Source organism: Cynoglossus semilaevis, chromosome 15, assembly GCF_000523025.1.
Source record: "Cynoglossus semilaevis isolate Cse_v1.0 chromosome 15, Cse_v1.0, whole genome shotgun sequence".
NCBI lineage: Eukaryota > Metazoa > Chordata > Actinopteri > Pleuronectiformes > Cynoglossidae > Cynoglossus > Cynoglossus semilaevis.
In genome coordinates, this window is record NC_024321.1 from 16,907,511 (window position 1) to 16,932,818 (window position 25,308).

Sequence of the window (25,308 nt, forward strand, 5' to 3'; positions counted from 1 at the left end):
GACCAGCCCGGGCAGGACTGCTACCGTTTGGCTCCACGACTCCCCTGGTGCTGTCACTGAACTGTGGGGATTATTACTGGCTCTGTTTTTATAGATATAAAACAGACAGAATATTTGGTTGGTGATATTACTTTCCTTCACTCGCTGTAAATCTGATACTGCTACTGTAGGTTTCAGGTGTGACGCAATCAAAGTGTGCTGTCTCAGTAAGTCATTACCCCCGAGACATCAATCAAGTCAGCCCCACCGTTACTCACCCGGAGATCTGCCCCCTCCCCTCCGACCTGATAAAAAAAAGTCCGTGCTTGTGATTCTCAAACCTGGGATAACCCCTGGTGGAGAAATGAACTGAGAGCTCTTAAAAAATAATCACTAAAAATAATCAAACTACTTCATTTTATAACATCAGTTCTCTCGATGAAAAGCACAAAGTAAAAAATTAAAAAAAGTAATTTTGATTTATTGTTCTAACAGTCACATGTATCCTTTACTATGACGTTTACTATGTAGTCTGTATTATTTATTGCACCAATAAAAACATGATCTTATCGGGCTTTTTTTTTTTACTTCTGTAGAGTACGCAGGTCCTCGTTCTGCCCTGCAGATGGTGCTATACACAAAAATAAAAGTTACTTTTATTAAGTTGAGAACGAGAAAAAACAAATATTAGCCTTAAAAAAATTCGAGTTTAAAAAGTCAAAACGTTCTCTTTTTTCCCATTAAAATAAGTGATGCATTTTGGTCTGGACAAAACAGAGACGCTGGATATAAAAATGCCAACAATTGTTGTTTCCAACACCTTCACCTGTGAGTTAACGATAAATTACAACCAAGTTTTAAAATAAAAATCACAAGAATGAAAATTGTATGAGAAGTTTGACAAACAGTCATAACTGTATTTCTGAAATCAAACAAATTGTTAGATGTCAGTGGTCACTGAGAATAAGGTCAGTCTCATGTCCACCCTGTGACATATCACTGTCATTCACTACTTTTTCTGATATCCGTCACGATAATGGCGATAAATCATCGTACGGAAATTATCGCCAGACTTTTTACGTTGACGTAACAGAGAAAGCTCCCTGTCTTTATTCACTTTATTCTCTGTCCTCCGGGGACAGCCTGGGTGTCTGTCCATGGTGCTAACCCACCCCCCAAAAAAACCACTGTCCATGGTGCTGAAACGCGCCGCCCAAAGACGTGACTTTGTACTTGTGCCCTTAATCTCTCTGGACCGGGTGCAGACGACGGCCCGTGTCTCCGTGTCTCCGTGTCTCCGTGGCGGTTGGCGGCGTTGATACTGCGGTGTTTCAGGCTCACACGGGCGGGGGTTAACGTTCGGCTGCTGTGTATAACGTTTTACCGATGGCTCTCGTGATGTTTTCAAACGTTGCAGAAACAACACGAGTGTCTTGAACGCAGCCCGCTCGCAGCATTACAGTAACAAGACGTACAGCTGCTCCCTCCCTCCCTTCCTCCCTCGCTCCCCCCTGAACGCCTCATCCTCCGCTCTTCTCGCGATAGAGCGGCGGAGCGGTTTGACAGGCAGTCGAGGTTGCAGCAGGCAGAGGGAGACGGTGGAAGGTAAAGCAGGGAGGCAGCATCATGGCGGACAGAGACAGTGGCAGTGACCACGGCGGGCCCACGGCAGGCCCCGGCACGCTGCCCCCGGGCGCGATGGGCGTCATGTCCCGGCTCCAGCACGACACCGAGGAACTCGCCTCCAAACGCGTCGACATCCAGAACAAACGCTTCTACCTTGACGTGAAGCAGAATGTGAAAGGCCGCTTCCTAAAGATAGCCGAGGTCGGGGCTGGAGGAAACAAGAGCCGCCTGACTCTCTCCATGTCCGTGGCCGTGGAGTTCCGTGACTATCTCGGGGACTTTATCGAACATTACGCCCAGCTGGGCCCGAGCAACCCGGACATGGTGCAGGATGAGCCCCGGCGGGCGCTGAAGAGCGAATTCCTGGTGCGGGAGAATCGGAAATATTACATGGATCTGAAGGAAAACCAGAGGGGGCGGTTCCTGAGGATCCGACAGACCGTTAATCGGGGGCCCGGTCTGGGGAGCACACAAGGCCAGACCATCGCTCTGCCGGCTCAGGGTCTCATCGAGTTCCGTGACGCTTTAGCCAAACTCATCGATGACTACGGCGTGGACGAAGAGCCGGCGGAGCTGCCGGAAGGCACGTCGCTCACCGTCGACAACAAGCGCTTCTTCTTCGACGTAGGCTCCAACAAGTACGGAGTCTTCATGCGGGTCAGCGAAGTCAAGCCCACGTACCGAAACTCCATCACGGTTCCGTGCAAAGTGTGGTCCAAATTCGGCAACACCTTCTGTAAATACGCGGAGGAGATGAGGAAGATCCAGGAGAGGAGTAGAGAGAAGCGGGCCTCCGAACTGCTACCTGAGGGCCCGCACGGAGGAGACGACGGCGACGACGACTGACGTGGATTTTTTTTTTTTTTTTTTTTTTTTGTTGGTTGGGTTGGGAGAGCCGCATATGAGACACTTTTAACTGTAAAATAGAAAGAATTTCCCAAGGGAATCACCCCACACACACAACCTTCACAGCCGTAGCAGAGCCTCTGCTATCTCCTCGCTCATTTTACTGGATGACACCCCACTTACCACCATGTAACAGTAAGCCGCTGCTATCAAGGATGGAACTGTAAGATATGAACTGTTTCCTACTTGATTTAAATGACAATGAACAGAGTGTTTATATCTCTATCAATGACAGATTTTGCACACATCAAAGTTATTTCAAAAAGGAAAAAACAATGTTTAAATGTTTTAAAAATGGTAAATATGCTTAAAAAAAGGAAAAAAAGTTTAAAATTTAATCTAAAATTTAAAAAAACCAGAGTTCTATTATATTAAAACATCAAACGTCTTCATGTAGAACAAATATTTGACATCAGCACAAAGATTATATTATAAACTTTATGAAACCAAAATCAGATATCTGATGTATAGTTTATTATAATGGTACGCATAATAAATATGGAAGTGCTCTCTCTAAGTGTGTGAATCGCAAAAAACGCACTGCAGGCCTGTAACCACCTGTCAGCATGCCTGTAGGCTCGTGTTTGGAAGAGAAGTTTGGCAAAGTAGGCTGTAGTCTATAATCTGACCCGAGACTCGTTTGCTAATTAATCTTGATCATGATGCCATTAAGGAACGGTTGGGACACTTTCACGGTCTGTTTTGTCCACTTTAAAACCAACGTGACGAAATCGATCTGAGCTACTATGTCGAGTTTCAGCCCTCCTGCACCACGTCCATGTAAACGTTAAGGAAAAAAGTGCTAACTTAGATGTACTAATTATGATTTTGTGAATCAGCTGTAAAAAGAATCCTTATTAAGACGCCCACGTTTTCTGTGGGTTAACTTTTTNGGTAGGGGGGTGGGAGGGTTGCAAAAGGGTAAGGTCCACTTGTTGGGATCCCAAGGCGCAAAAACAAAAAGAGCGAGAGAGGCGAAAAAGCGCAGCGAGGCAAAGCATCCTCTCTGACGTCATTATGACCCGTGCCTTATACACTCCACTCGTTTACGTGTTCTCACGTGGATGGTCTGTGACCTCGACCGCTGTACGTCTTCATTTACGAGTGCTGTAATGTGGCAGAATATATAATAAGTGTACACACCGACGCACCCACCCACCAGGGGGCCTGAGGGATTTACTCCCCTGCAGTGCACGGAGCGTGGGTGATGACACCAAACGTACGGCGAGAAGCCCCTGGTGGCCAGAAACAGAGACAAAGATCGGCCCCTGAATCCCTAGGGCCACCCCTGGCTCAGACCTGCAGACCGTACGGCCTGAGGTGGCGCCGGTCGTCTTTACGTCCGGCCACGTATCTAAAGATGTTTGAGCCGTGGTCGGCCAGAGTGAAATCAGGTTGATATTGATGGTTGTTGTTGCTGATGTTGTTGTTCAAAGGTCCAGGGCCACCAGCCAATCCCAGCCCCACAGTCTGAGTGCAGTCAAGTGTATGTAGAGGCCTAACAGAGTAGGGTCCAGGCAGTATCTATCTCTTCTGGTGCTACAGCCCCTTGATTGCTCCTTGAGAGCATCACCACGTCTAAATACGTCACTGTCCGCATCCTTCATGACGTCCACACTGTGTCTGGTTTCTCCTCCCAGGCCGAGCAGAAGCCACTGACCAGTGGAGGACTTTTCATCTCAATGTGCAATATTGTGTACGTGCCAGTGGGGGCATCGTACCACATGTATAGACTCATAAAAGACAAAAAAAAACAAAAAAAAAACAAAACCATTTAGGCTATATGAGCAGTAGATATTGAGCGCATGGCGACGAGGTCGATGCATCTGCATATATTTCCCAAATGTGACGTTTTTTCCCCTTCTCTGGCGAGCGCTCCGATGAAAAAAAAAAAAAAACTCTAGTTGTGAGGTACTTTTCTTGTCACGTTGTGTAAAGCAGTAGCTGCCTCGTCTGTTTCTCAGTGCGTAAACATAGTTTTGGGTGTTTTTTTAATATATTCCGCATCAGAATCATCCCAGACCAAACGGTTGCCACAGTGAGTCCACACTCGTTAACTGTCTCCATGTCAGCCTGTCTGCAGTGCCCCCCCTCCCAGACCCAGGACATTGGACAGTTGGTTTCAGGGGTAGCTGACGCTCACACACATTCAAATCAGCCCCCCCCTCCCTCCCCCTCCCCCTGTTTTGGCCTCTTGTTCCTATCTGGGTGTTTGAGAGGCCTCTTAAATATTTTGAATGGTGTCTAGAACCACACAGGGCCTCCGATCATGAACAGCCAGGAAACTGTGAGTTCGGAGCCTCCCTCCCTCTCTCTCTCTGTCTCTCTGTCTCTCTCTTTCACCTGGAACTGCCAATCACAGGACAGGTGAAACACAACAAGACCTGCATAACCAGGCAGATTACAGAGGAGACTGAAGGATGTGTATTTACAACAGGTATTATAATCCCCTCTCTGATGTGGACACGCTGATCTCAGCATCGCTTCCTGGGATTCAGTGTGGACTCTGGCTCGAGTCCCGACTCCCAAACACAGGCCGCCACTTCCTTTAGGCCTGAGTGACCTCTAGGTTTACATCGCAGTCCCCAACTCACATTAACCGTGCTTGATGTGGTTAGATAATCTGCAGGCTTTACTCAGATCAAGCTGTTATATATATATATATTTATATATGTGACAGAGGATGGTGGGAACGGCAGCGTCAGCAGAAAAGTTGTTGTTGATGCAGTCGTAGTCCAGGTCTGAGTGACAGGAGGAATAACAGCAGTCTGACAGAGGCAGAGCTGACGTTTGTTTGAAAGGTGTCTCACACCAAACTGAACTTCTCCTCCGAGGAGCTCCAGGTCGGAGCCGTGCTTGATCTGTGCTCGTTTGCTCATGCCTGTGGCAGTGGGGCCAAGACAAATGTGCCAGAAAATCCCATCTGTTCTACGCAGGACTTTTTGGCCCAGGTTTGTCTGTGAGTGTTGGTGAAAGGCCTGAAGAAGCCTGGCACTGCACTGATGGAGCTTAGAAACAGAGTTCTGCCGCGACCTTATTGACCCCGGTCAGACAGGCCCGGCCTGGAACTTTTCTCTCTGCTTTGGAGAAGAACAGAAACTTTCTTTCTCCCCTTTCACCACGATTATATTTCGCCCCCGCTGTTCTGTGAATAATGAAAAAGCCCATCTCCAAAAAACAAACCTCCGAGGCCCCCTAAGACTGTGAGAGGTCAAAGACACCAGAGGTCAAAGACACCAGAGGTCAAAGACACCAGAGGTCAACATGAGGTCACCACAGGTCTGGACGACCGTATGTGACATCAGTGCTTCTAAAAACAACCCAAACTTTTACTCGTCTCTCCAAATACCTTCAGTATTTATTCATGTACATGTTGGTGAAATATCACACAGTATAATGTAGTAGTAGTACTACTACTACCTGGTACTTTAACTCAATTCAATTCAAAGTTTTTTTTAACAACAACAAAGTCACTCTCCAACACCCTGATGCAAACAGACAGGAATCCCCTGTGTTCCACTAGAGGGAGCACAGGTACCACCAACGGTACAGCTGCCATAGTTTGAGAATCACCACTACATTATTCTTGAAAAAAACTGATTTGGCCACAACAGCCAGATTTATAAAACAGTGAAACTCCTACTTCCTGTGGACTGAAATCTCCAGGTGCTAATGAGTTCTTTGTGCTTTTACTGCAAAAAAAAAAAAAAAGTGACTCTCCTGTTTTATGTCACTCCAAAACTGTTGGACCAACACCAACCTTAGCCATATTGTCCCCACATCTTCCTCTGGTTCTGGGGCTCAAAGACAAAACTTTAGGAGATTTTATTTTTGTTCCTTTCTTCCTAGTTTTCCAGAGGTGGCGCTCTGGTCGTGTTGAGGTGATTGGTCCAGACGACAGGGACAGGAATGACATTCAGAGTGATCTTCTTTGTGGCAGTTCTTCATCAAGGTGGTCATTGTTTTTATTTTGTTTGTTTTTTTTTTCTAAAGGTTTTTGTCTACCACACTGTCATTGGGTGATTTGTATATTTTTGTTGCTCGGTCGCTGTCATGTGACCTCATCATCTCCGAAACCTGGAAGTGGACAAACTGAAGCGTAGAGCTGATCTATAGAAATAGCTGCTTCTCTTCCCCCCCACCCCCCACCCCCACACTGTTGCATGTGTTCGGTGTCAGAGCGCTCTGATGGCTCCAGCTGTGGGTGCTTTGTCTGCTCGTTCCTTCTGTCCTGTAGGGGGTGCGATTCCTGTTTCTGAGCGCTTTTACAGAAACAGGCCTATAAACAGCAAACCTCCACAAACCAAGTGTGTGTGTGGGGGGGCAGGGGGTGCCAGCGTGGGTCGGGGGGGGTGTGACCCGCCTCTGCTAAACTGTGTACAGGTATTAACTCAACTTCCATCCAGAAGAGTCTCCGACACCCGAACCTGCTCTCGTTCTGGTTTCAGTGTTGCAGTCCTTCATTGGCCGCTCACAGTCCTTGGTTACTTACTCAGCCAATCACAGCCTTCGCTCAAAGTCAAGCACTATATGACTCATCACAAACCACTGACAGAGGAGCTCATTCAGCTCGACCCTGTGTTTGCACATGCGCCCAGTTCTGGGGGTCCGTCCCGTCCGTAGACCACGTAGGCCACTGTCCAGTTACGGAGGCGTTCTTTTAGATGTTCTGAGGATGATGGGAAATCAGTCCCTGGATTTTAAGGCGTGGGGTCAATGCACAATGAACATATCTCATGTCACAATTTGTTCTAACCCCCCCTGCCCCCCCGCTCCCCCTCCCCTTGACTCTCTTCACCATTCCCACATGAGAAAACATGTTGTATCTTTCAAAACTATTTTATCTGTGGTGTGTGTGAGTGTGTGTGCGTGTGTGTGTGTTATATATGATGCTCCTCCTTTCAGAAAATATAACGTAACAGGAAAAACATATTGCTGTTTTTTTTTTCCTTTGTATTTTATACTTACAGAAAGCATTGAATAAATGGATAAATACTTGCACTTTAGATATATTAAGAAGAGTAAAATCTGCATATTATTTTTGATAGGGATCTCACATTCAAAGAGTATAAATTACAGGCTTTGTGACTATTGCTGGACAGAGATGTATTGAGTTCTACTTATTGAAGTATATTTTGTCTGTGTGTCAGAAGGTTTACTAAAGTAAATTGCATGATAAATAGTGCTACACGATATTGTTCTTTTTTTTTTAGTTGGTGAAAAATGTCTGAAAACTGTGATAACACCCCCGCCCCTCTTTTCCCCCCCTGCCCCTGTATCATGTTTAACCTGCCCTCACCCCCTCCTCCTAGACGATTTCTTACCTAAATATGGCCTTTCCTGACCACATGACGATGGTGCTTACTTTGGCTTTGACATCCAGCTCGTCCTGAACATCTCCACTCCGTCATAACTCTTGTCCTCATTTTCATTTCTTTCTGTTATGTACTTTTGCAACCTTAATAAATTTCTGTTGATGGCAAAAAAAAAAACCCAAAATGTCTTTTTCCCTTAATTTTCTGTTTCGATTAATTGATGAATCCTGACTCTCAGACTGGAACTTGAGTCACGCAAAAACTCCAGACAGGTGAGAGATTCGCCCTCAAAGCTCTCGTAAACAATTTCTAATTTTATTAACCTTCTTTCTAATCTTTATTTCATTAATATTATACAGTTTTTTTTATCATGGTTCTATTAGTGGACGACTGGAGATAATTCCCTGCGTTGATAACAACACTGACCTTAGGGATGTGGGGAGAGGGGGCGGGTACAGTACTTCATTATTTTATATTTACATTTATACATTTAGCAGTCGCTTTTATCCAAAGCAACTTACAGAAGATTATTAACATCATCAAGCATGTGGTTCTTTAGGGAATCGAACCCAGGACTCTCTGCCTTCTGCTTCCGAGGCAGGCGTGCTAACTGTTACACTATGGAACCATATTTTAAATACCTTACAAAGCTATTTATTTTAATATTTAATTTATGTGGAAACATAAATCAGTATTATAATCATTATTAGTTACAGTACATACAATACTGAGCTGTTTAATTAATGACTCGATATTTGAAATCAGTATTATAATCATTATTAGTTAATCAATGACTCAATGATTATGGAAATAATTATTCAAATTATATAATTTTTAAGCACAATTTTAATTAGACTTGACTTAAATAAACTGTATTAAAAAAATTGTCTAATGACACAAAAATATCTCGACCATCCAGCAGTACTTCCATGAACCTCTAACAGTTTGCAGACCTCCTATTGAAGACCTACATGATGTTAAATAACTGCATTAAAGAAGTAAAAATAACTACATTTAAATGATAAAAAAAAGTAATTTTCTTACCTGTCATTCATGGATGAAGTTCATGACTGAAGTCCATGAGTAATAATCCAAACAAATTCCAAAGTAATTCAGAAAATGAGACTTTGTTGCCTGTTATTTTGGTTCAACATTTACAACTTTTTGTTTTACTTTGTTTCCTCTACTTGTGTATTTAGAAACGTTAACTTTTAATCTTTCAAATTTAATAACATTTCAAATGAAGAAAACGTTTTTTAAACACCAGGTACTGAACTGTTTGGCAGTTGATGTAGAAAGAAGGTTAGCCTGGCAGCTACACCTGCTAGCATCCCAGAATGCAACTCTCTTAAAGGTACAGTGTAATCCAGTCGTGAAGTTAAACTGATGTTGAAAACGTTATACCTACTTTATTTTAAATACTTTTTAAATAACTAACAATAGGTAAATAGTGACCTTTTCTTTTTTTTATGTGTTTAAACAACAACTTTGAAGAATGTGAACCTTATTCAAAACTAGAGTCTGAATGAGACACAGACACAGCAGTCAGTATAAAAGCTTACTTTATGAAGCACAGACTAAATATTCAGTAAATATGTACTTTACAGAGTATGTGTGTCCTGTCAAAAACTGTTCAGATATACAAACAAAACCAACAGGAAACCGATGCTGACATCAAAGTGCCGTAGTTCAGGTTCAGGTTGTTTTTTCTGTTTTTTTTTTTTTTTGTTTGTTTGTTTTAAATAAAACAATCAACAAATAGATTTGGACTCCGCCCTGGTGGACAGCACTGGTCTAGCCTAGCACGTAAGGAAACTACAGTTAGGTTCCAGGACGCGGGGACGAGCGGGATACGAGAGTATCTCCACGTGAAAAGCAGTTTCCATTTATCCATATGTTAGAAAAAAGAAAAAGAAAAAAAGCTACTGGTTCACACTGTTCCAGTTCAGCATCTGGGTCTGTACAAGGATCCAGTTTCAGGATTCCAGCTGTGATTCCAGGATTCCAGCCAGAATATTAGATACCATCAGTCACTATTAATGTGATCTACAAGCGACAGACAGACTACGGCTCCAGTTAGCTTCTGTGTGCTAAGCTAACTGAACTCAACAGTTGTGTCATAAACAAATGATGTCAACACATGAAGTGTGTGTGTATGTGTGTGTCAGTGTACTGCAGCTGGGTCAGGATCAGTTAAGGTGCTCACAAACAGCAGTACCACCAACCCACCACTAGTCCCTCAGACATCCAGGTGAGGCCGTCGTTGCTGTCGTTTTCCTGCAGCTCGTCCCGTTCGCCTCAGCTAGGTGGCGTTGTTTCACTGTCTTTTCCAACACACTGATAGTTTTCTTTCCCAGCTTTAACATCAAATGTAAAAAAAACAAAAACAACAACAAAAGTCTGAGCAGACCTGCTGCTGAAACACTGACTCTCCGACCTCTGTCTGGGGGAAAAAAAACACCAAACTTCTCCATGTGAAGGAGTTGGTGGAATCAACATCAATCAATCAATCAATCGATCAATAACTCCACCATAGACGGTGAGACGTTGTAGATGGTGGAGTAGGAAATGTTGTCGTTGGAGTTAGTGGCAGTTTTATTCGTGACCCTGTTAAGTTTATCTCTGAGGACAAATGTAATACCAGCAACCCCCCCACACAACCATGAAAAACCCCTCCCACTAAAAGAACAACTTCATTGGTCCTGTAAAGGGGAATTTAACACTGACTTACTAACATGCTGAGCTTACATTATAATTCACATCAATTCAGTGGTTCTCAAACTGTGGTGCCCACACCAATGGTGGTACATGGAGAATCTGTTTTGTTTTGAGGATTTTTTTACTTGAATTGGTAACAGTGTGAGTGACCTAGTATGAAGTGGAAAGTTTAAAAATACTGCAGTTCTATTTCCAAACTGTAACTTCTCAAAAAGAGAAGTGAAGATCAGAGAGAACAGAACAGCTGACATATGATCTGTGTGTGTGTGTGTGTGTGTTTGGTCTTCAGAGTTTTACTGAAGTATCAGTTTTAGTTCTACTTTACTGTACACTGTATCGTCATGTGACGACTGGTCTAATAACCGTGTTACTGTAGTAGAAACTTCTCTTCTTCTGGTCCGTGCTGCTGTACTGGACCATCAGTCTGACTGTACTGGAACATCAGTCAGACTGTCCTGGACCATCAGTCAGACTGTCCTGGACCATCAGTCAGACCGTACTGGACCATCAGTCTGACTGTACTGGAACATCAGTCAGACTGTCCTGGACCATCAGTCATACTGTACTGGACCATCAGTCATACTGTACTGGACCATCAGTCAGACTGGCCTCCAGGTTTATCTACTGTGGATCTTCTGTGGAAAAAGGCGTCCAGTGAACGCCGGTCCAAAACGACAAACTTAAAACTGTCAAAGACCTTACAACAGTGTTAGGAAAAGGAAGGTGTGTGGTCTTTATATATAAAATATATATTTATATATATATATATTTTAGGGCTGTTGAAATGAATGCATTTTTATTTGAAGATGAATCTGATTGAAATCCTTAACGTATTTTAAGCATGGCTAGAGTTAAAGTTGTGGTCAATAGCTGTGTATATATTTATATACGGAGGAACGTGTCCCAGCAGGCCAAGGACCTAATACAAGGTAAGGGACTGTGTTTGCTTGGCACCGAAAGATATGTTTAGATGTATGTATGTATGTATGTATAAATACATATATATTTATATATATTCACATACAAATATATGTAAATATATATACACATATATATAAGCATATAAATGGCTGGAACTCACTTTTTCCACAGAAGTCCACCTCATGTGGAGAAAAAGTCTATTTTGAACTTGTGAATTAATTCCATGTTTTTTTAGCCAAATTTCTAAAACGTAGGTTTTCATGAAGTTTGTAAACACGTTGGAAATGATGTGTTCAAATTCCCCTTTATATATATATAAAAAAAACATCTAGAACTTCAGACAGCTCCCTCAGGAACCTCTCTAACCTCAGCCACACGTCTCTGTTCTCCTTCATTTCCAACATCACACTGAGCCACAGGTTGGACATCAGGTCCACCGGCGGAAAACACTGAATACAGGACAAAGGTCAAAGGTCACAGCAGCCGACCTTCAACCTGTCACTTTCTAACCCTGGACACCTGACCTGACGTGGAGGCGCTCTGGGTTAAGGCACGCACCCTCTCCGGTTCCTCTGCCGGAACCGATTGTCAACAGTGGAAACCACAGCTGCGAGTGTCTCAATGTCAAAAAAAAAAAAAAAATGTCCGTCCACGTGAACATTTCCGACCTGGGATGGAATCAGAACAATTAAATAAATAAATAAATATTTTATACACGGAGAACGTTCGATCCTTCACCCAGTCTTTAAAGTGAGTCTGTTGAAGACACGCAAAGGCCAAAATGCTACAGTAGTACCTTCTTCACCGAGTCCGTCTCAGTCTCAGAGGGACAGAGGATAACCTGTCCATGTCCGTGTTCGTCCTCTTTGCTCTCATGACTCAACCGCAAAAAAACAACAAAAAAAAAACAAGCTTCAGCATGAAGGAGATTTCTAGAACAATACTGACGGAGGCGGAGATCACAGTTAGGATCATCTGGATGTGCAATTAATAAACAAAAAGAAAAAAAAGAAAAGACGGTCCAAGACGTGAGGTTTCTTCTTCTTCTTCTGATGCTGAAAGGTAGAAACGTCTCACCAGGTCTGACTGATTCAGGATCAGTGACTGATTCAGGATCAGTGACTGATTCAGGATCAGGGACTGATTCAGGATCAGTGATCAGATTCCGTGAGTGCAAACAGAGGTATGAAGGAGCCCAGAACTCAAAGCCGGCGTCCAACGCTTTGAGCAGCCGCAGGACGACGCTCGTCTGTCTGGGAGGTTGTCTTCAGCTCCGCTGAGCCGCCGTACTGCAGTCAGGTGACCTCCCGTTGGCTCCACTGTGAGCCTGGCTAATGGACGGGGACGACTGGGTCTTCCGGAGAAGGCACTCACGTCCGGCCAGGCTCCTGTCCTTGATGAGGCCCCCCATCACGCTGGCCTCAATCTTTTCAAGGTCGTCCGTCTCGGCCAGGATTTTAGCCTGGAGGAGGCTGATGTAGGTCTCGTATCGTGTCTTCTGCTCAGGAAAAAAGGACGGAGGAGGGAGAAGGATGAAGGAAGAAGGAACCAGTGACTTTATTAATGTCCTTTAAAAATGTATGACACACATAAACATATATTTTTATATATATGTATATATATATGTGTCTGTGAAACCGAGAAGCTCGTACCTCGTAGGTCAGGTAGTGCTCTTTGAGCCTGTACTCCTCCCACTCTCGGCTTTTGGGGTCCACAGCGGGGGGGTTCATCCTGTGCTCCTCCAGCTCCAGACTCATCTGCTTCAACTTACTCTCGTGACTCCGCAGCTGCTCCTCCTGCACCAATCACAGCGCAGAGAGTAGAAGGAAATTAGGAGACACTCAAAGTGGAAAAGAAATATATATATGTTCAATATATGTATATACAGAGAGAGGGAGGGAGGGAGAGGGCAGTGTTGTGTTACCTGCTTGAGTCTGGTGGATGAAGAAGGCAGGATGGGGCGACAGAATTTTTTCATGGAGCCGATGGCGGCAGGAAAGGCTGGAGCTGAGAACAGCGCCGCCACCAGGTTTATCCGAAAGATCCAGGACATCATCTCCTCCTCACTCCTGAAGAGAAGGAGTAGGTGGAGGAGAGGGAAGCGGCAGGATTATTTCATGACGGTTTTTATTGTTTATGGATTATGTATAAAACGTCTGAAGTCTCAACGTTCTGCCTCCGGTGACTCCTACTCACGGGGCCTGCAGCAGAAACACTCTCCAGTCGGATGTTTTCAGCTTCAGGACGTTGGCTCTCTTGCTGTAGTCGGTGGCACGAGTGGCTAAAGCGTGGTGGATTCGTACTGCGTTTTTCAGGTCCACCTCTGAAATGTCAGCATCGGGTTTGTACTCATCCTACGTAAGAAAAAAAAAGTCGGGTTTAAATAACAAGCATGTCTGTCTTTGTACTTTATTCTGTTAAAAAAAATTTAAATTAGTTGTAATTATTTTCTGTTTAACTTTATTTTTAGTGCGAATGTGAAAAAAAAAAGTTCAAACTGTTAAGACTTCCTTCCAGCAGAGGGAGACAGAAACACACTACAGCAGTGTTCCATCTCTTTATCTCACGCAGCTGAGCAGCTTACAGCGCCGCTGCAGCTGCAGTGGTGGGTTTGTGTTTCTATGGTAACGGAGCAGAGGATGCGGTGCAGTACCTTCTGGAGATACAAGATCATCCCCTTCAGAACCGCGTAGAACTTCTTCCAACCACGCCGACCCCTGGGTGCTGGGAGAGAGGACAGAGGCGTCGTTTAAAATAAAATGTTATGCAAATGTACAAAAGGGATGAAATTAGTTCAACCATCGGTGTATGTGTGTGTGTGTGTGTGTGTCTCACTGCGTTTGCCGTCCATATCTGCGTGGCTCTTGCGGGTCAGCACTCCGTGTTTGTAGGTGACGGCGTTCAGCAAAATGGGAATGGCGATGAAAGGGTTACTGCTGTCTGTTACCCTGGCAACACGTTTGGCCCCGCTCTCACACTGCTCCTCCACCAGCTCTGACAAGCTCTTCCTCAGCTCCTCCTCCTCACTGCAGACACACAAACACTGAGTGTCAACCTGAGCAGCGCATGTTCAAGGGCACAGACGTCTGCAAACCCCCCAAAAATACTCACACGGCCCACTCCAGCTTCTCGTTCTTGATGGAGTTGTACAAAATCTGGGCAAGGAAATCCACAGAAACACGTTGGCGTGAATATATGAGACGACGAATGTTGCTCTGCAGCAGAGAGAGAGAGAGAGAGTGTGTCGCGGCCTGTACCTTTAATAGATCCTTGGGGAAGTCTTCGCCGTTGTTGAGGCCGTCCAGATTACTGATGAACTGTTGGCACGACATCTTCTTACCAATGTTCTGGGGGGGGGCAGAACACAGAGAGGTCATGAATAAACAGACAGTGAGTCGGGGGTCAAAGTGAGTTCACCTGGTATCAGTGTTTGTCCAATAACGTCTGTGATTTAAAATCATTTCATCAGAGTTGTGATCATTCTTTAACAACAATGATTATTAGATTATAAGTTTAAAAATGTATTTATTTCGGTTTAAATTCTGGTTCGTTTGTTCCTTAATTAACGCTAACTATAGTAAATAAAAATGTTTTCAAGGCCGTCATTATGTTAAAGGCTGATTCTCACAAACATTTCTATAACATTCATTCTCATGGACCGATTAGTTGATTCTAATTTCTCGGTGACGGTTAATCGCAGTAACACTGCTGATGGTTCTGTTCAGTTCAGTTTTTGCCCCAACTAGCAGTTCAGCAGACATCCACAGGATGGCGGTGTTGTGCTGCGCATCTCTGGTGGTAGACCTCACTGCCAAATTTGCACGTTTATACAGTATCTTATCTTTTTTGGTTTATTATACTGTATTTTCTGCATATTTTATTAGACCTGGTTGAAACTCCGGCTTCTCCTAAAAATATATATTTTTAACCCTTATTGAAGTAACAGGTTTGTACATATTTGTTCATTTTATACATACATACTTAAATATATGGATGTATTAATTGTCATGCAGTTGCAATTCATTGTTTTATATATATATATATATACATTATAGTCAGTGAATTAAAAAGTTCACCACCCCTCCTGCGTTACCTCTTTTGACCCTCTAGGGGCAGCATATCTCTACTGAAGACAATTACTTTATGGGTCAGGGTTGGAGGAAATGTTTGGTCCAACCTTAACTATGACGTCTACATCCAAAATTTGTGATTTTTTTTTTTTTTTGTCATGCTACAGTATTTCTGCACCGTCAGCGTCGGTGTGGTGATGACACTTACCACCTGCAGGGGCGCCAGACACAGACCAGGGAACCAGAGGAGGTAAGCAGGAGGAGGATGTGGAAAAGGGGGAGAAACGGAAATGGGAGAGAAGAGGGAGAGGGGGAGACAGGATATTAGTGGGAGGAAGGATTCTCTCTCTACCAGTAGCGCAGCAGAGACACTGGGTGGAGCTGAGGAGCAGGGTTAAAGGAGCGCTGAGGAGCAGGACCTACGATGATGAAGAGCGCTACGCTGCCTGGACCACAGCGCTCCAGATAAAACAGTGAAGAGACGGGACTATTTCAGGAGAGACGAGACAGAAGCAGGTCAGAAAGTAGGCCGTGGGGGGAGAAAGAGAGAGAGAGGGGGAGAGAGAGGGAGGAGGCCACGAACATGAAAGAAGTTTAAGAAAAATGGAGCATGTGAACAGAGACGGTCCTCGTCCTCAGACGGTGACGGAGCAGAGGACGGAGAGTCAGCTGAGTCAGCGAGTTCAGGAACTTTAATACGTACGTGTCCGTGAAGATCAGTGTTGAGCAGCATGAGAGCACAGGTCAACGTGTGGGCTCCATCTGCAGAGACGGAGCACAGGGCCGGGGTCAAGGAAAGGTCACACACATACACACAGAGAGGAAGTTGAAAAGTCAGGCATTCCTTCATGGTAACTGCAGAGACCTGGTCACATGACCAGAGCTGCAGTAAACGCCAGCGTCTTCACTGAGCATGTGAAGATGCTGAGAACACACCGGAACAACAACTGTGCATTGATGACGTCATCGCCCCCTGTTGACTGACTCTTGACACTTGTTTATCTATTAAAATCCCTTTCCTCCGAACAGTCTCTCTGTCTGTTGTTTATCATTAACACATTTATTTTTATACAAATTTCGTTTCTATTTTTGTTTATCATTAACACATTTATTTTTAGACAAATTTCGTTTCTATTTTTCTGCAGAAAAAACTAAAAAAAAAATAGTGTGAAAAAGACTGAGTCAAAAGGTTTCTGCAGTAAAAACTAAAAAAAAAAAAAGTGTGAAAAAGACAGAGTCAAAAACTTCTCAGACCAAATGTCACTGTGTCGGTTTCTGGAGTTCAGGACAGGAACCAGTTCAGACTGGTTTGATCATCATCATCTTTGTCAAGCTGCGTGACCTCTGGTTTGACCTTTGCTAGGTTTAAAAATATAAAATAACTTTTAGCCCAATTTCAAAAAGTTGCAAAGGTGGCAGATGGCGCATATAAACAGTGACAAAAACTACTACTACACCACTACTGTAAATACTGAACATAATAATAATAATTAACAAATCGTTAGTAACTCTTTTATCGTTATCATCACTGCAAAAGTCAGCAGAGGCGACTGCTTAGGGTTGAGTTTTTTTTATTACCCATGATGCCACAGCTCTGACCTTCAACGGTGGGGGTCTGTGGGTTGCAGTGACAGTAGCGTTTGGAGAAGTGGACCAGGACTCTCTCTCTCTCCTGGGTCTCCCCCATCAGTGGGAACGCCTTCAGGAAGTTTCTGACACACACACACAGAAAAATACACAAAAATATTTATATATATTTATATATGTTTATGTATGTATATATGTATTTTAAATATATATAAAAACATAAATAAAACATAATATATTTATTATTTTTTATTATTAATATTATTATATACTTATACATAATATAATATTTATATATAACATGTAAATATATATTTTTATATATGTATAAATATATGTATATTTCACTTGACAACAGTTCCTGTAATGAACTGCGACAGACGACGGACCAGCCCTGAACCTCACACCTCACTTTAACAACCACTGCACCAACATGTAACATGTCAGCTAATTCACTCTGCGGCTCTGCAGCTAATTATCCTCGCCGCGGCGGCTTCATTAGCGCAGGCTAACGCCCTGTGAGTCAGGAACGTGCACAGATGTTCCACATCACGAGGTCAGATTACTGAGCGCTGACTGTGCGTTACCTTAGGGCTCGGTCCAATGACAGGCCGGAGAAGTCAAAGAAGCTCAGGTACTCTGACGCCACCAACTGGCTGAAGTCATTGCTGCAGAGAGGACACAGGGAGAGAAAAAAAAAACTCTCAAGATAAAAACATTTTACATGAGCTTAGCGATCTTTTTTTTTTTTTTCTTGGACAACAGGGTGGCAGCAGTGCCCAAAATAGGGGGCAGGCCACCCTGGGGGACAGTGTTAAATTAATCATTTTATTTCCTTTGTTAAACGAGAATAAAAGTTTTTTGTTTTTTTTAAAGAGAATACAGTTTTAAATGAAGATTTTTTTTTCTTTTTTCAGTGGAGTTTTGAACGTGTGGTCATGTGATCGTCTATGGACAGTTTGAAGTCAGGTTTCTGTGCCCCCAGACTCACTTCTTGCCCAGGTGTCTGGCCACGTCACAGCGTTTGAAGCCCTCCAGGTGATAGAGGCGCTTGGCCAGTCTCTTGGCCGCCTCGCTGTCGGCTCTGCAGCCGTTGGCCAGGGTGTCGGTGCTGCCGCGCTCCAGACGCTCCGGACTGCCCAGATCACACTCCTCTGAGTCGGACGGGACGTCTGTGAGGCTGGCATCGCTGTCGGCACAAACAGACATGGACAGTGGGGTCAGTGGGGTCAATGGGGTCAATGGGGTCAGCAGCACCAGTCACTGCAAAACAGTGTTTCGCAAAATGTGGCTGCAGCACAGACAGACACAGACATCTCCCATCGCTCAGCTCCGTCTGTCTTTCTGTGTCTACAGAGACATGATCATCAACTGGTGGCCCACGGGCCCAACCCGGCGCACTGAACAGTCTAATCTGGCCTGCGACTGGATTCCAAAATAAACATAAAATAATAAAAAAGTTGACGGGAAAAAAAATCAGATTTTTATTTCATTTTAATTTGAGCCACTAATGGATTAAAATCTCATTTTAATTCTGACAAATACAGTTGTGACGCCCCCCCCCCGCCTCCACAGTGACCCCTGCTGTAAAAAGGACAAACCTTCAAACTGAAAGCTGTGACATAATTCAGGGAGTAACTGAATTCTACAGAATCAACACGACTGACACAAAGGTGAAAGATAAAACATGTCGTCATGATTCAGAAAAACACACACACACACACACACACACACACACACACACACACACACACACTGACCAGCCCGGAGTCAGACAGAGTTCAACAGTAGAGGGCGATAATAACGTGGACCACAGACAGTCCTGGAGTCCAGCACCAGGTCCAGGTTTTTCTAATCCTAACGACCACTTGGGGCGCTATACTTGCCAACAGCAGGGCAGCACATGAACAAGCAGGTTGGGAATCAAACCCACAACCCTCTGGATATAAGCAGTGTTTTGACCACAAAAACAAAGAATAAAAGTAATAATAATAAACAGTATTTTGAACGATTTTGTCATCGTTCCCAATTTAAATAAATCAGTTAAATCTTCATTAATCGCGTCACATTATCAAAGAATTGTTAACAAAAGTTAAAAAAAAGTATCTAAGTATCAGTGTCTAATTTTATGCCGATGACATCTCTATATTCACTGACACACGCGCCATGATTTCCTGTCATATTTCAGAGGAAAGTGAATAATTAGTCACTTCCATTAGTCTGATTCCATTTCCTCTTTTTCCTCCTAAGTGAACATCTGCCTCGCCTCATGATTCAGAGGTTTGTTTTTTTCTCTCTTTTTTTTTTTTTTTTTACATAATCTGATGAAGGCTACTGCATTACTCTCACAAATCGAATACATTACAGCGCTGTTGTTGTTACGGTTTATGTTTCCATGGAGATGACGGAGAAGTGTCCTGTGATTCAAAAGGGAAAAAATGACTGTAGACAAGAACGCAAAAAAAAAAAAATTCAAATTAAAAACAAAGTTTCAAATACACAAAACAGAGAAACTAGAAGTTTCCATAGAGAATAACGGGTTTCTTCTCCAGCTGACCTCGTCCTCCTGCTCTACACACCGTTCTTTTTTTTCTTCTGTTTACTTTTCCTGGGGCGCCTGACCTTGGAACTATTGGCTCCATGAGACCCTGCAGAGCATGGTCTCCCCCCCCCCAAAAAAAAAAACACAGTCACAGAGGTCACCGATTGACCCCTGCACTGCAACAAAGAGTTCCGAGGAACCTCTCGCAGCAGCCAGGAATGAGAAGTGTAACGAGGCTCATCCTCAGGGACGGGGCGGGGACTGGTTCTGGTACTGTATATCCGGAAGAAATTAAAATCTGTATTTTAGTCTGGAAATTAGGTCCACTGGGACGGAGCAGATTCCAAACACCAACACTTCCTGTCAACTTCCTTCCAGATGTATTCTGGACATGTCCAGCAGGGGTCAGAACCCTGGATGGTCATAAAACACGCTCAAAGGACTGAGTTCTAAACCCAGACACATTTGCATAAATCAAACCACAAAGTTTGGCTGCGTAAAAAAAGGAAATCCATATTTGATGATTAAAAAAAAAAAAATCCCTCAGCGTCTCCTGCCTGTCTCGGTCTGCTCTCTTCTTCTGTGGTGTCTTCAACACCGGCTCCATGCAAATGTTTCTTGCCGTTTTCATTTAAAGTTAGTCAGAAACTTGGAACGTTTCGAAACGCTTCACTTTTTTTTTGTAAATTAAATAAAGCGATGATCAAATCAAAGGTGAAGCGTCTCGACACCTGAGGATCAAACCATCTGAACGGCTTTGAGGTCAACATCAGACACTGGCTGAGTTAAAATGATAACATCTGTCTGAGAACTTTGTGACTGCAGTTGACACCTGAGGACTACAATTATACAAACTATAAAAAATACTTAAAAGTTCAAGTCAGTACTGGGACTAAAATTGTGCTTAAAAAATACTTACTACTGCAAACACACACACACAAACACACACTGTCATGGCTGCCTGTGATCAAATAACTGCGGTAGAGGAACAACAGAGTACAGCAGGTATCTGCAGTACTGTAGTATGATCGTGCCAAAGTACCTCCTCGTGGACAATATGACAGTGCAGTACAGTACAAAGTATTTGTATTAAAGGGCAGTGAATGCGACCGCCGCTCTGTCTGCGTGAGTGTGTGTCAACGATGGCGAGCGTGATGGTGCACGCCACTGAGTCAGATGCTAATCTTCTCGGAGGTTTAACACCGCGTTACAGCTGCGAGGTGTGTCAACACTGTGTGTCTGTGTGTTTGTGTGTTTGTGTGTGCAGTGAAATAGGAGGAGGTGGAGGGAAGGACTGAATGTCATCATCCGGGCAGGTAACCAGTATTTATGGGATAAACAGATTCCGGTAATTCAATCATTCCGGATGTTTCTTTGATTTGTGTAAACGCTGTTCAGTATTTGACGGAAATGCTACAAAAACTAATAAAGACTGAGTAAAAAAAAGACGTGTGTGTATGTGGTGTCAGTGATCAGCTGAGGTTTGTGGACATTTACCACTAAATACTGCGGCGTCAGCCACTGCTGTGACGACTGAAACAAGTGTTAGTACTTCAGTAAAAAAAAAAAAAAAAAATCGTACCTGGTACGATGTTATTGTTTTTATCACATTCTGGAGGTTGAGCTGAAACAAGAACGGGAATTCTGGGAAGAACAGAAATATCCCGTACAAATACAGTAAAATATTGATACATTGAAACATCACGTTGTTTTGTCTCACGACACCGTATCAAACTCCTCAGTCATTGATCAGTTATTGATTTTTTTTAATCATTTTTCCCAGTCCAATATTCCAGGTGTTGGTTCATTTTCTTTTTCTTTTCTTTCTTCTCTAGTGATTCCAAATGTAGATCCCTCTGTTCCAGTGTTAGGAACTGATGTTCAGATGGAATATATATCGTATCGTTGCCCCATGTATCGGGATACGTATCGTATCGCCAGATACTTGCCAGTACACATCCTCAATAAGTACTTAAAACTGTACCTTTACATGATGAGATAAACAGAGAAACAGGTTTGTCTTTCACATATATATTACACTATATGCTGATGATATTCACCTGGATTCATCAGTGTTTAGAACTGGTTTGTTTTTTCATTTGTTTCCATAAACTTGGTTCTATTTTTGTCTGACCCTCCCTGAGGGTAATTAATAAAGTATTTTCTTTCTTCTGAAGACCCAGATATTTCTGTTCCACAAAAAAAAAAATACACATAAAGTAAAAATTTTACAGTAGCTGGTGGTCCAGGATGCAGTATATATACCATAAATATTACTACGAACTACTATCAGACAACATGTCATGATGATATGGTAACGATATTTTACATTTGTGACTAAACCTGAAGAGTTTTACAGACAGAAAAGTCAAGTAGAACAAAAAGAGAAAACACTACCGTTTTACACAGACTTTGATTTTTCTCTTTTTTTCTTTTTCTTTTTTTAGTAGCAGCAGTGTTTTGTTCGGGCTAAAGTTACGGCTCCCTCCCTCACTATTTCCATTTTGCCACGCAGCAGAACGTTAACGCTCCCTCCCATCTGGAAGATGAACCCCCAGACAGGCTGCGGTCCCCGGCTGGAGAAGTCAGACTTACAGGAGGTGCAGCAGAAAGTCGAAGTGAGCATCGTATTCGTCCTTCCACATCGTCTCTGAGATCCTGAACGGCAGCGGTGAAAGGCGGGCTCCACACCCACCGCCTCATCATCCAGCGGCGGCCGCGATCTTTTCACTCTTACTCCGCCTCGATACCGATGTAGCTCCGCTCACAGCGGAAGTCCGTTCATGGTGTAATTACAGCCCGGTCCCAGCGGGAAAGCCGTGGTTTTTGTTCCGCCAGTGTCGACACACAGAGACTTTTCTGAAGTTTGTTGGCAGAGAGACTCTCGGTGGGAGAGGGGCCGTCCAGGGGCGGAGCCACCGACGGGGCCTTCGTACACTGTTCCTGCTGGTGGCTTCACAATGGCCCAGTGTGTGCCGGCCAACAGCACTTCCTCTGCGTTAAAGGGATACTCCAGGATTTTTTTTTCCTTTTCTTTGAGGTCTCAGTGTGTTTGTGACAAAACATCCAGCTATTTATTATATTAAAAAAAAAAAAAAAGTTTTTCATCCAAACTGACAAAACATCCAGCTATTTATTATATTTTAAAAAAATAATAAAAATATTTTCATCCTAACATTTCTGGGCCAGAGTGATGACGTCATAATTTACTGATCTGATGTTGGTCAGCCTGGACCTGGGGTCGCACACTTATAAATTATGGTAGTAGGATGGAAGTTAAGAGTACTGTAGTACTGTAAGAGTACTGTAGTAATACGACAGAGTAATACAATTAATTATAAAAATAATTTTAAAATCAATACAGCTCCTTTTTTATCCGCGATTTATTTATGACGTGGACATATCTGTCCCCGCAAACGAGTCAGGAACAAAATTTTTTTTAAAAAATCTGGTTAAAAAAATTTCCAAATATGTTTGGAAAAAAGAGTGTGAGTGTGTGTTCTGTCCACTGACACACGTCTGGATGCTGACATCTGAATCCCGACTTCCTGTTTCTGACTCTGTGGAAAGCAGAACTAGAGCCGGTGCAGAGGGTTCCTACGGCGCCTGGTACTGATGTCTGCTGGTGCTGGACGACAGCAGAGACCAGGTGTGAGGTGGTAACTACACACCTGGTACCATTAACACCTGCAGGTTATGAGGAACAGACTGAACAACAACAACAACAGACACAGAAACTGAACGAAACGTCTTCCAAGCTCCAAGAAGAAGTCCGGTTTCTTACGACCAACCTCTTCAGATAACATGACCTGGACCAATGAGAACCTTCACAGACGATGGACTCACGTCCTCCTCAGCTGCAGTAAACACTGATTCTAATCAGCACCGTAGGCTCCACCGTTTCTTTTTCAGCTTCGTTCATGTCGTGACTCACGGACAGTCTTTATCATTCACACATGCCTGTATTTATAAACATTTTTCTAGCACTGATACGATCTCTCGAAAAAAGAAAAAAAATGGAATAAAAAATCATCGACACGTAGGTTCCACAGAACGGTGGAATCTTTGTCAGTCAGTGTTGCGTTTAAGGCGTTGCTGCAGGAACACGTAGTTTCCAACTTTATCCCAGGATAAAAACAACAAACAGACATCAGGGATTGATTTAGAGGAAGAAGAAAAGAAAAAAAAGTTGAAACTAAAAACATATTTGGGACGTGATTCAAATCTGAGTACGTAATGTTTTTCACTGACCGATCGGTTGAACTAAAGCCTTCAACACACTACAAAAAAGTCAGCTTTTTCAAGAATGTTCTGGAATAGTGTCTGTTGATTCCCATTACATGTATGTACTGCAAGGATATATACACATACTGTACATATATATACAGTATATATATGTATTTATATATACATATATGTATTTATATATACATATATGTATACATATATATGTATTTATATATACACATATGTATACATACATACATATATTTGTAAACTGTGTGATACTTTCATTTTTTTACTATACAAATTCCCTGTTTTGTCCTTGTGTTGTTTTAATAGTTAATGTCTTGGTTCGTTAAACCGACCTTTGTCTATAAAGTGTGTGTCACTGACGTACAGTGTGATGCAGTGAAACGTTTCCCTCTCCTTTAAAGGCCCAACCCGCCAACTCTCCGCTCTTCTGAAAGCCCTGAGTGCAGGATTTCCTGTACACGACTTCCTATGTGGGATTCACGATCTGGGCTTGAACGCAGCAACAGACAGACGTCGGTGACAGGAGGCACAGCAGAAGACTGAGTTATGGAGATGGTTTTTGTTTAGGGGCTAAAAATACCTCAGACTGAAGCGTCTACAGCGATGACAGTAAAAGAGCTCAGAGTTGAAGTGGCAACTATGGAAGACTGAATAAAAAAAAAAAATTCCAGGAATGTTTATGTAATAAAATGATTTTCTAGATTTAAGTCACTCACAATTCACTGATTCACTTTAGTTGAACACAGGAATTGAAGAAAGACACACGTGAGGATCTTCTTTAACAGCTCTGAGTCAAGTTAGGGTTTTTATAGCCATCCACTGCCACCTAGTGTCAGAGTATCAGTAATTGTTTCCTTGTCTTAAATCCACTCGTGTCTGTCGCCTTATATTCCTCTGCTTTATTTCAAGTTTAAACCGAACAAAAAAACGTTACTTTTTTATGCAAATACAAACAAACAATGAACTGTTTGTTGTCTACAAGATCTCACACACACACACACACACACACACATTCACATCCAAGACTCCAGAGAAACAAAAACACAAGCTCAGCATCAAACGGTTGACAACGGTGACCCCTTTTGGCTGAGTGAGATAAATCACACTCAGGTGTGCGGCCGTCGCAGATGAAAACAACAACAACAACCTTCAGTCTGACAAACATGTCGGACGGATTCACGCAGCGGGAATGAACATAGAACAACGAGACACACACACACGCACACACACACAGGAAGTCCAGACAGACGTGGTTGGAAGAACGACGACCATTAGAGGAGTCGGAAACGTCACGGAGCGCAGAGCTAAGAATACACAGAGATGAATCCATCAGTGGGGAAATAACTCACTTACTGTTGGTGTGTCTGTGGAGGGAGGAGGTGGGGGG

At 43.2% G+C, this 25,308-nt stretch overlaps 3 protein-coding genes across 4 annotated transcripts in view; 1 reads left to right on the forward strand and 2 right to left on the reverse strand.

Annotated features, from left to right (window-relative positions):
• The window catches only part of nrg2b (neuregulin 2b), a 39,767-nt gene extending 30,122 nt beyond the window's left edge, over positions 1 to 9,645 (reverse strand). Inside the window, exon 1 of the mRNA XM_025063033.1 lies at positions 8,871 to 9,645. The gene's annotated coding sequence lies outside the window, so the exon portion shown is untranslated. The remainder of the gene's footprint in view (positions 1 to 8,870) is intronic.
• Positions 968 to 8,003, forward strand: purab (purine-rich element binding protein Ab). Its single transcript, XM_008327503.3, has 2 exons — positions 968 to 2,674; positions 6,361 to 8,003. Exon 1 carries the CDS (start codon positions 1,606 to 1,608, stop codon positions 2,449 to 2,451), a length of 846 nt encoding a protein of 281 aa, XP_008325725.1. The 5' UTR covers positions 968 to 1,605; the 3' UTR covers positions 2,452 to 2,674; positions 6,361 to 8,003.
• A 3,087-nt stretch (positions 9,646 to 12,732) lies between the features above and the next one.
• Positions 12,733 to 25,308, reverse strand: part of psd2 (pleckstrin and Sec7 domain containing 2) — a 17,590-nt gene continuing 5,014 nt past the window's right edge. Inside the window, exons 3-14 of one of the 2 annotated variants that reach the window (XM_008327519.3) lie at positions 18,114 to 18,311; positions 17,710 to 17,790; positions 17,135 to 17,247; positions 16,239 to 16,297; positions 14,723 to 14,812; positions 14,577 to 14,620; positions 14,301 to 14,491; positions 14,119 to 14,189; positions 13,662 to 13,819; positions 13,390 to 13,534; positions 13,118 to 13,261; positions 12,733 to 12,963 (exon numbers count right to left, since the gene is read on the reverse strand). In XM_008327519.3, coding sequence (XP_008325741.1) covers positions 12,733 to 12,963; positions 13,118 to 13,261; positions 13,390 to 13,534; positions 13,662 to 13,819; positions 14,119 to 14,189; positions 14,301 to 14,491; positions 14,577 to 14,620; positions 14,723 to 14,812; positions 16,239 to 16,297; positions 17,135 to 17,247; positions 17,710 to 17,790; positions 18,114 to 18,311 — 1,525 coding nt within the window. Of the gene's footprint in view, positions 12,964 to 13,117; positions 13,262 to 13,389; positions 13,535 to 13,661; positions 13,820 to 14,118; positions 14,190 to 14,300; positions 14,492 to 14,576; positions 14,621 to 14,722; positions 14,813 to 16,238; positions 16,298 to 17,113; positions 17,248 to 17,709; positions 17,791 to 18,113; positions 18,312 to 25,308 lie in introns of both variants that reach the window. The other variant, XM_017039593.2, reaches the window with a different exon arrangement.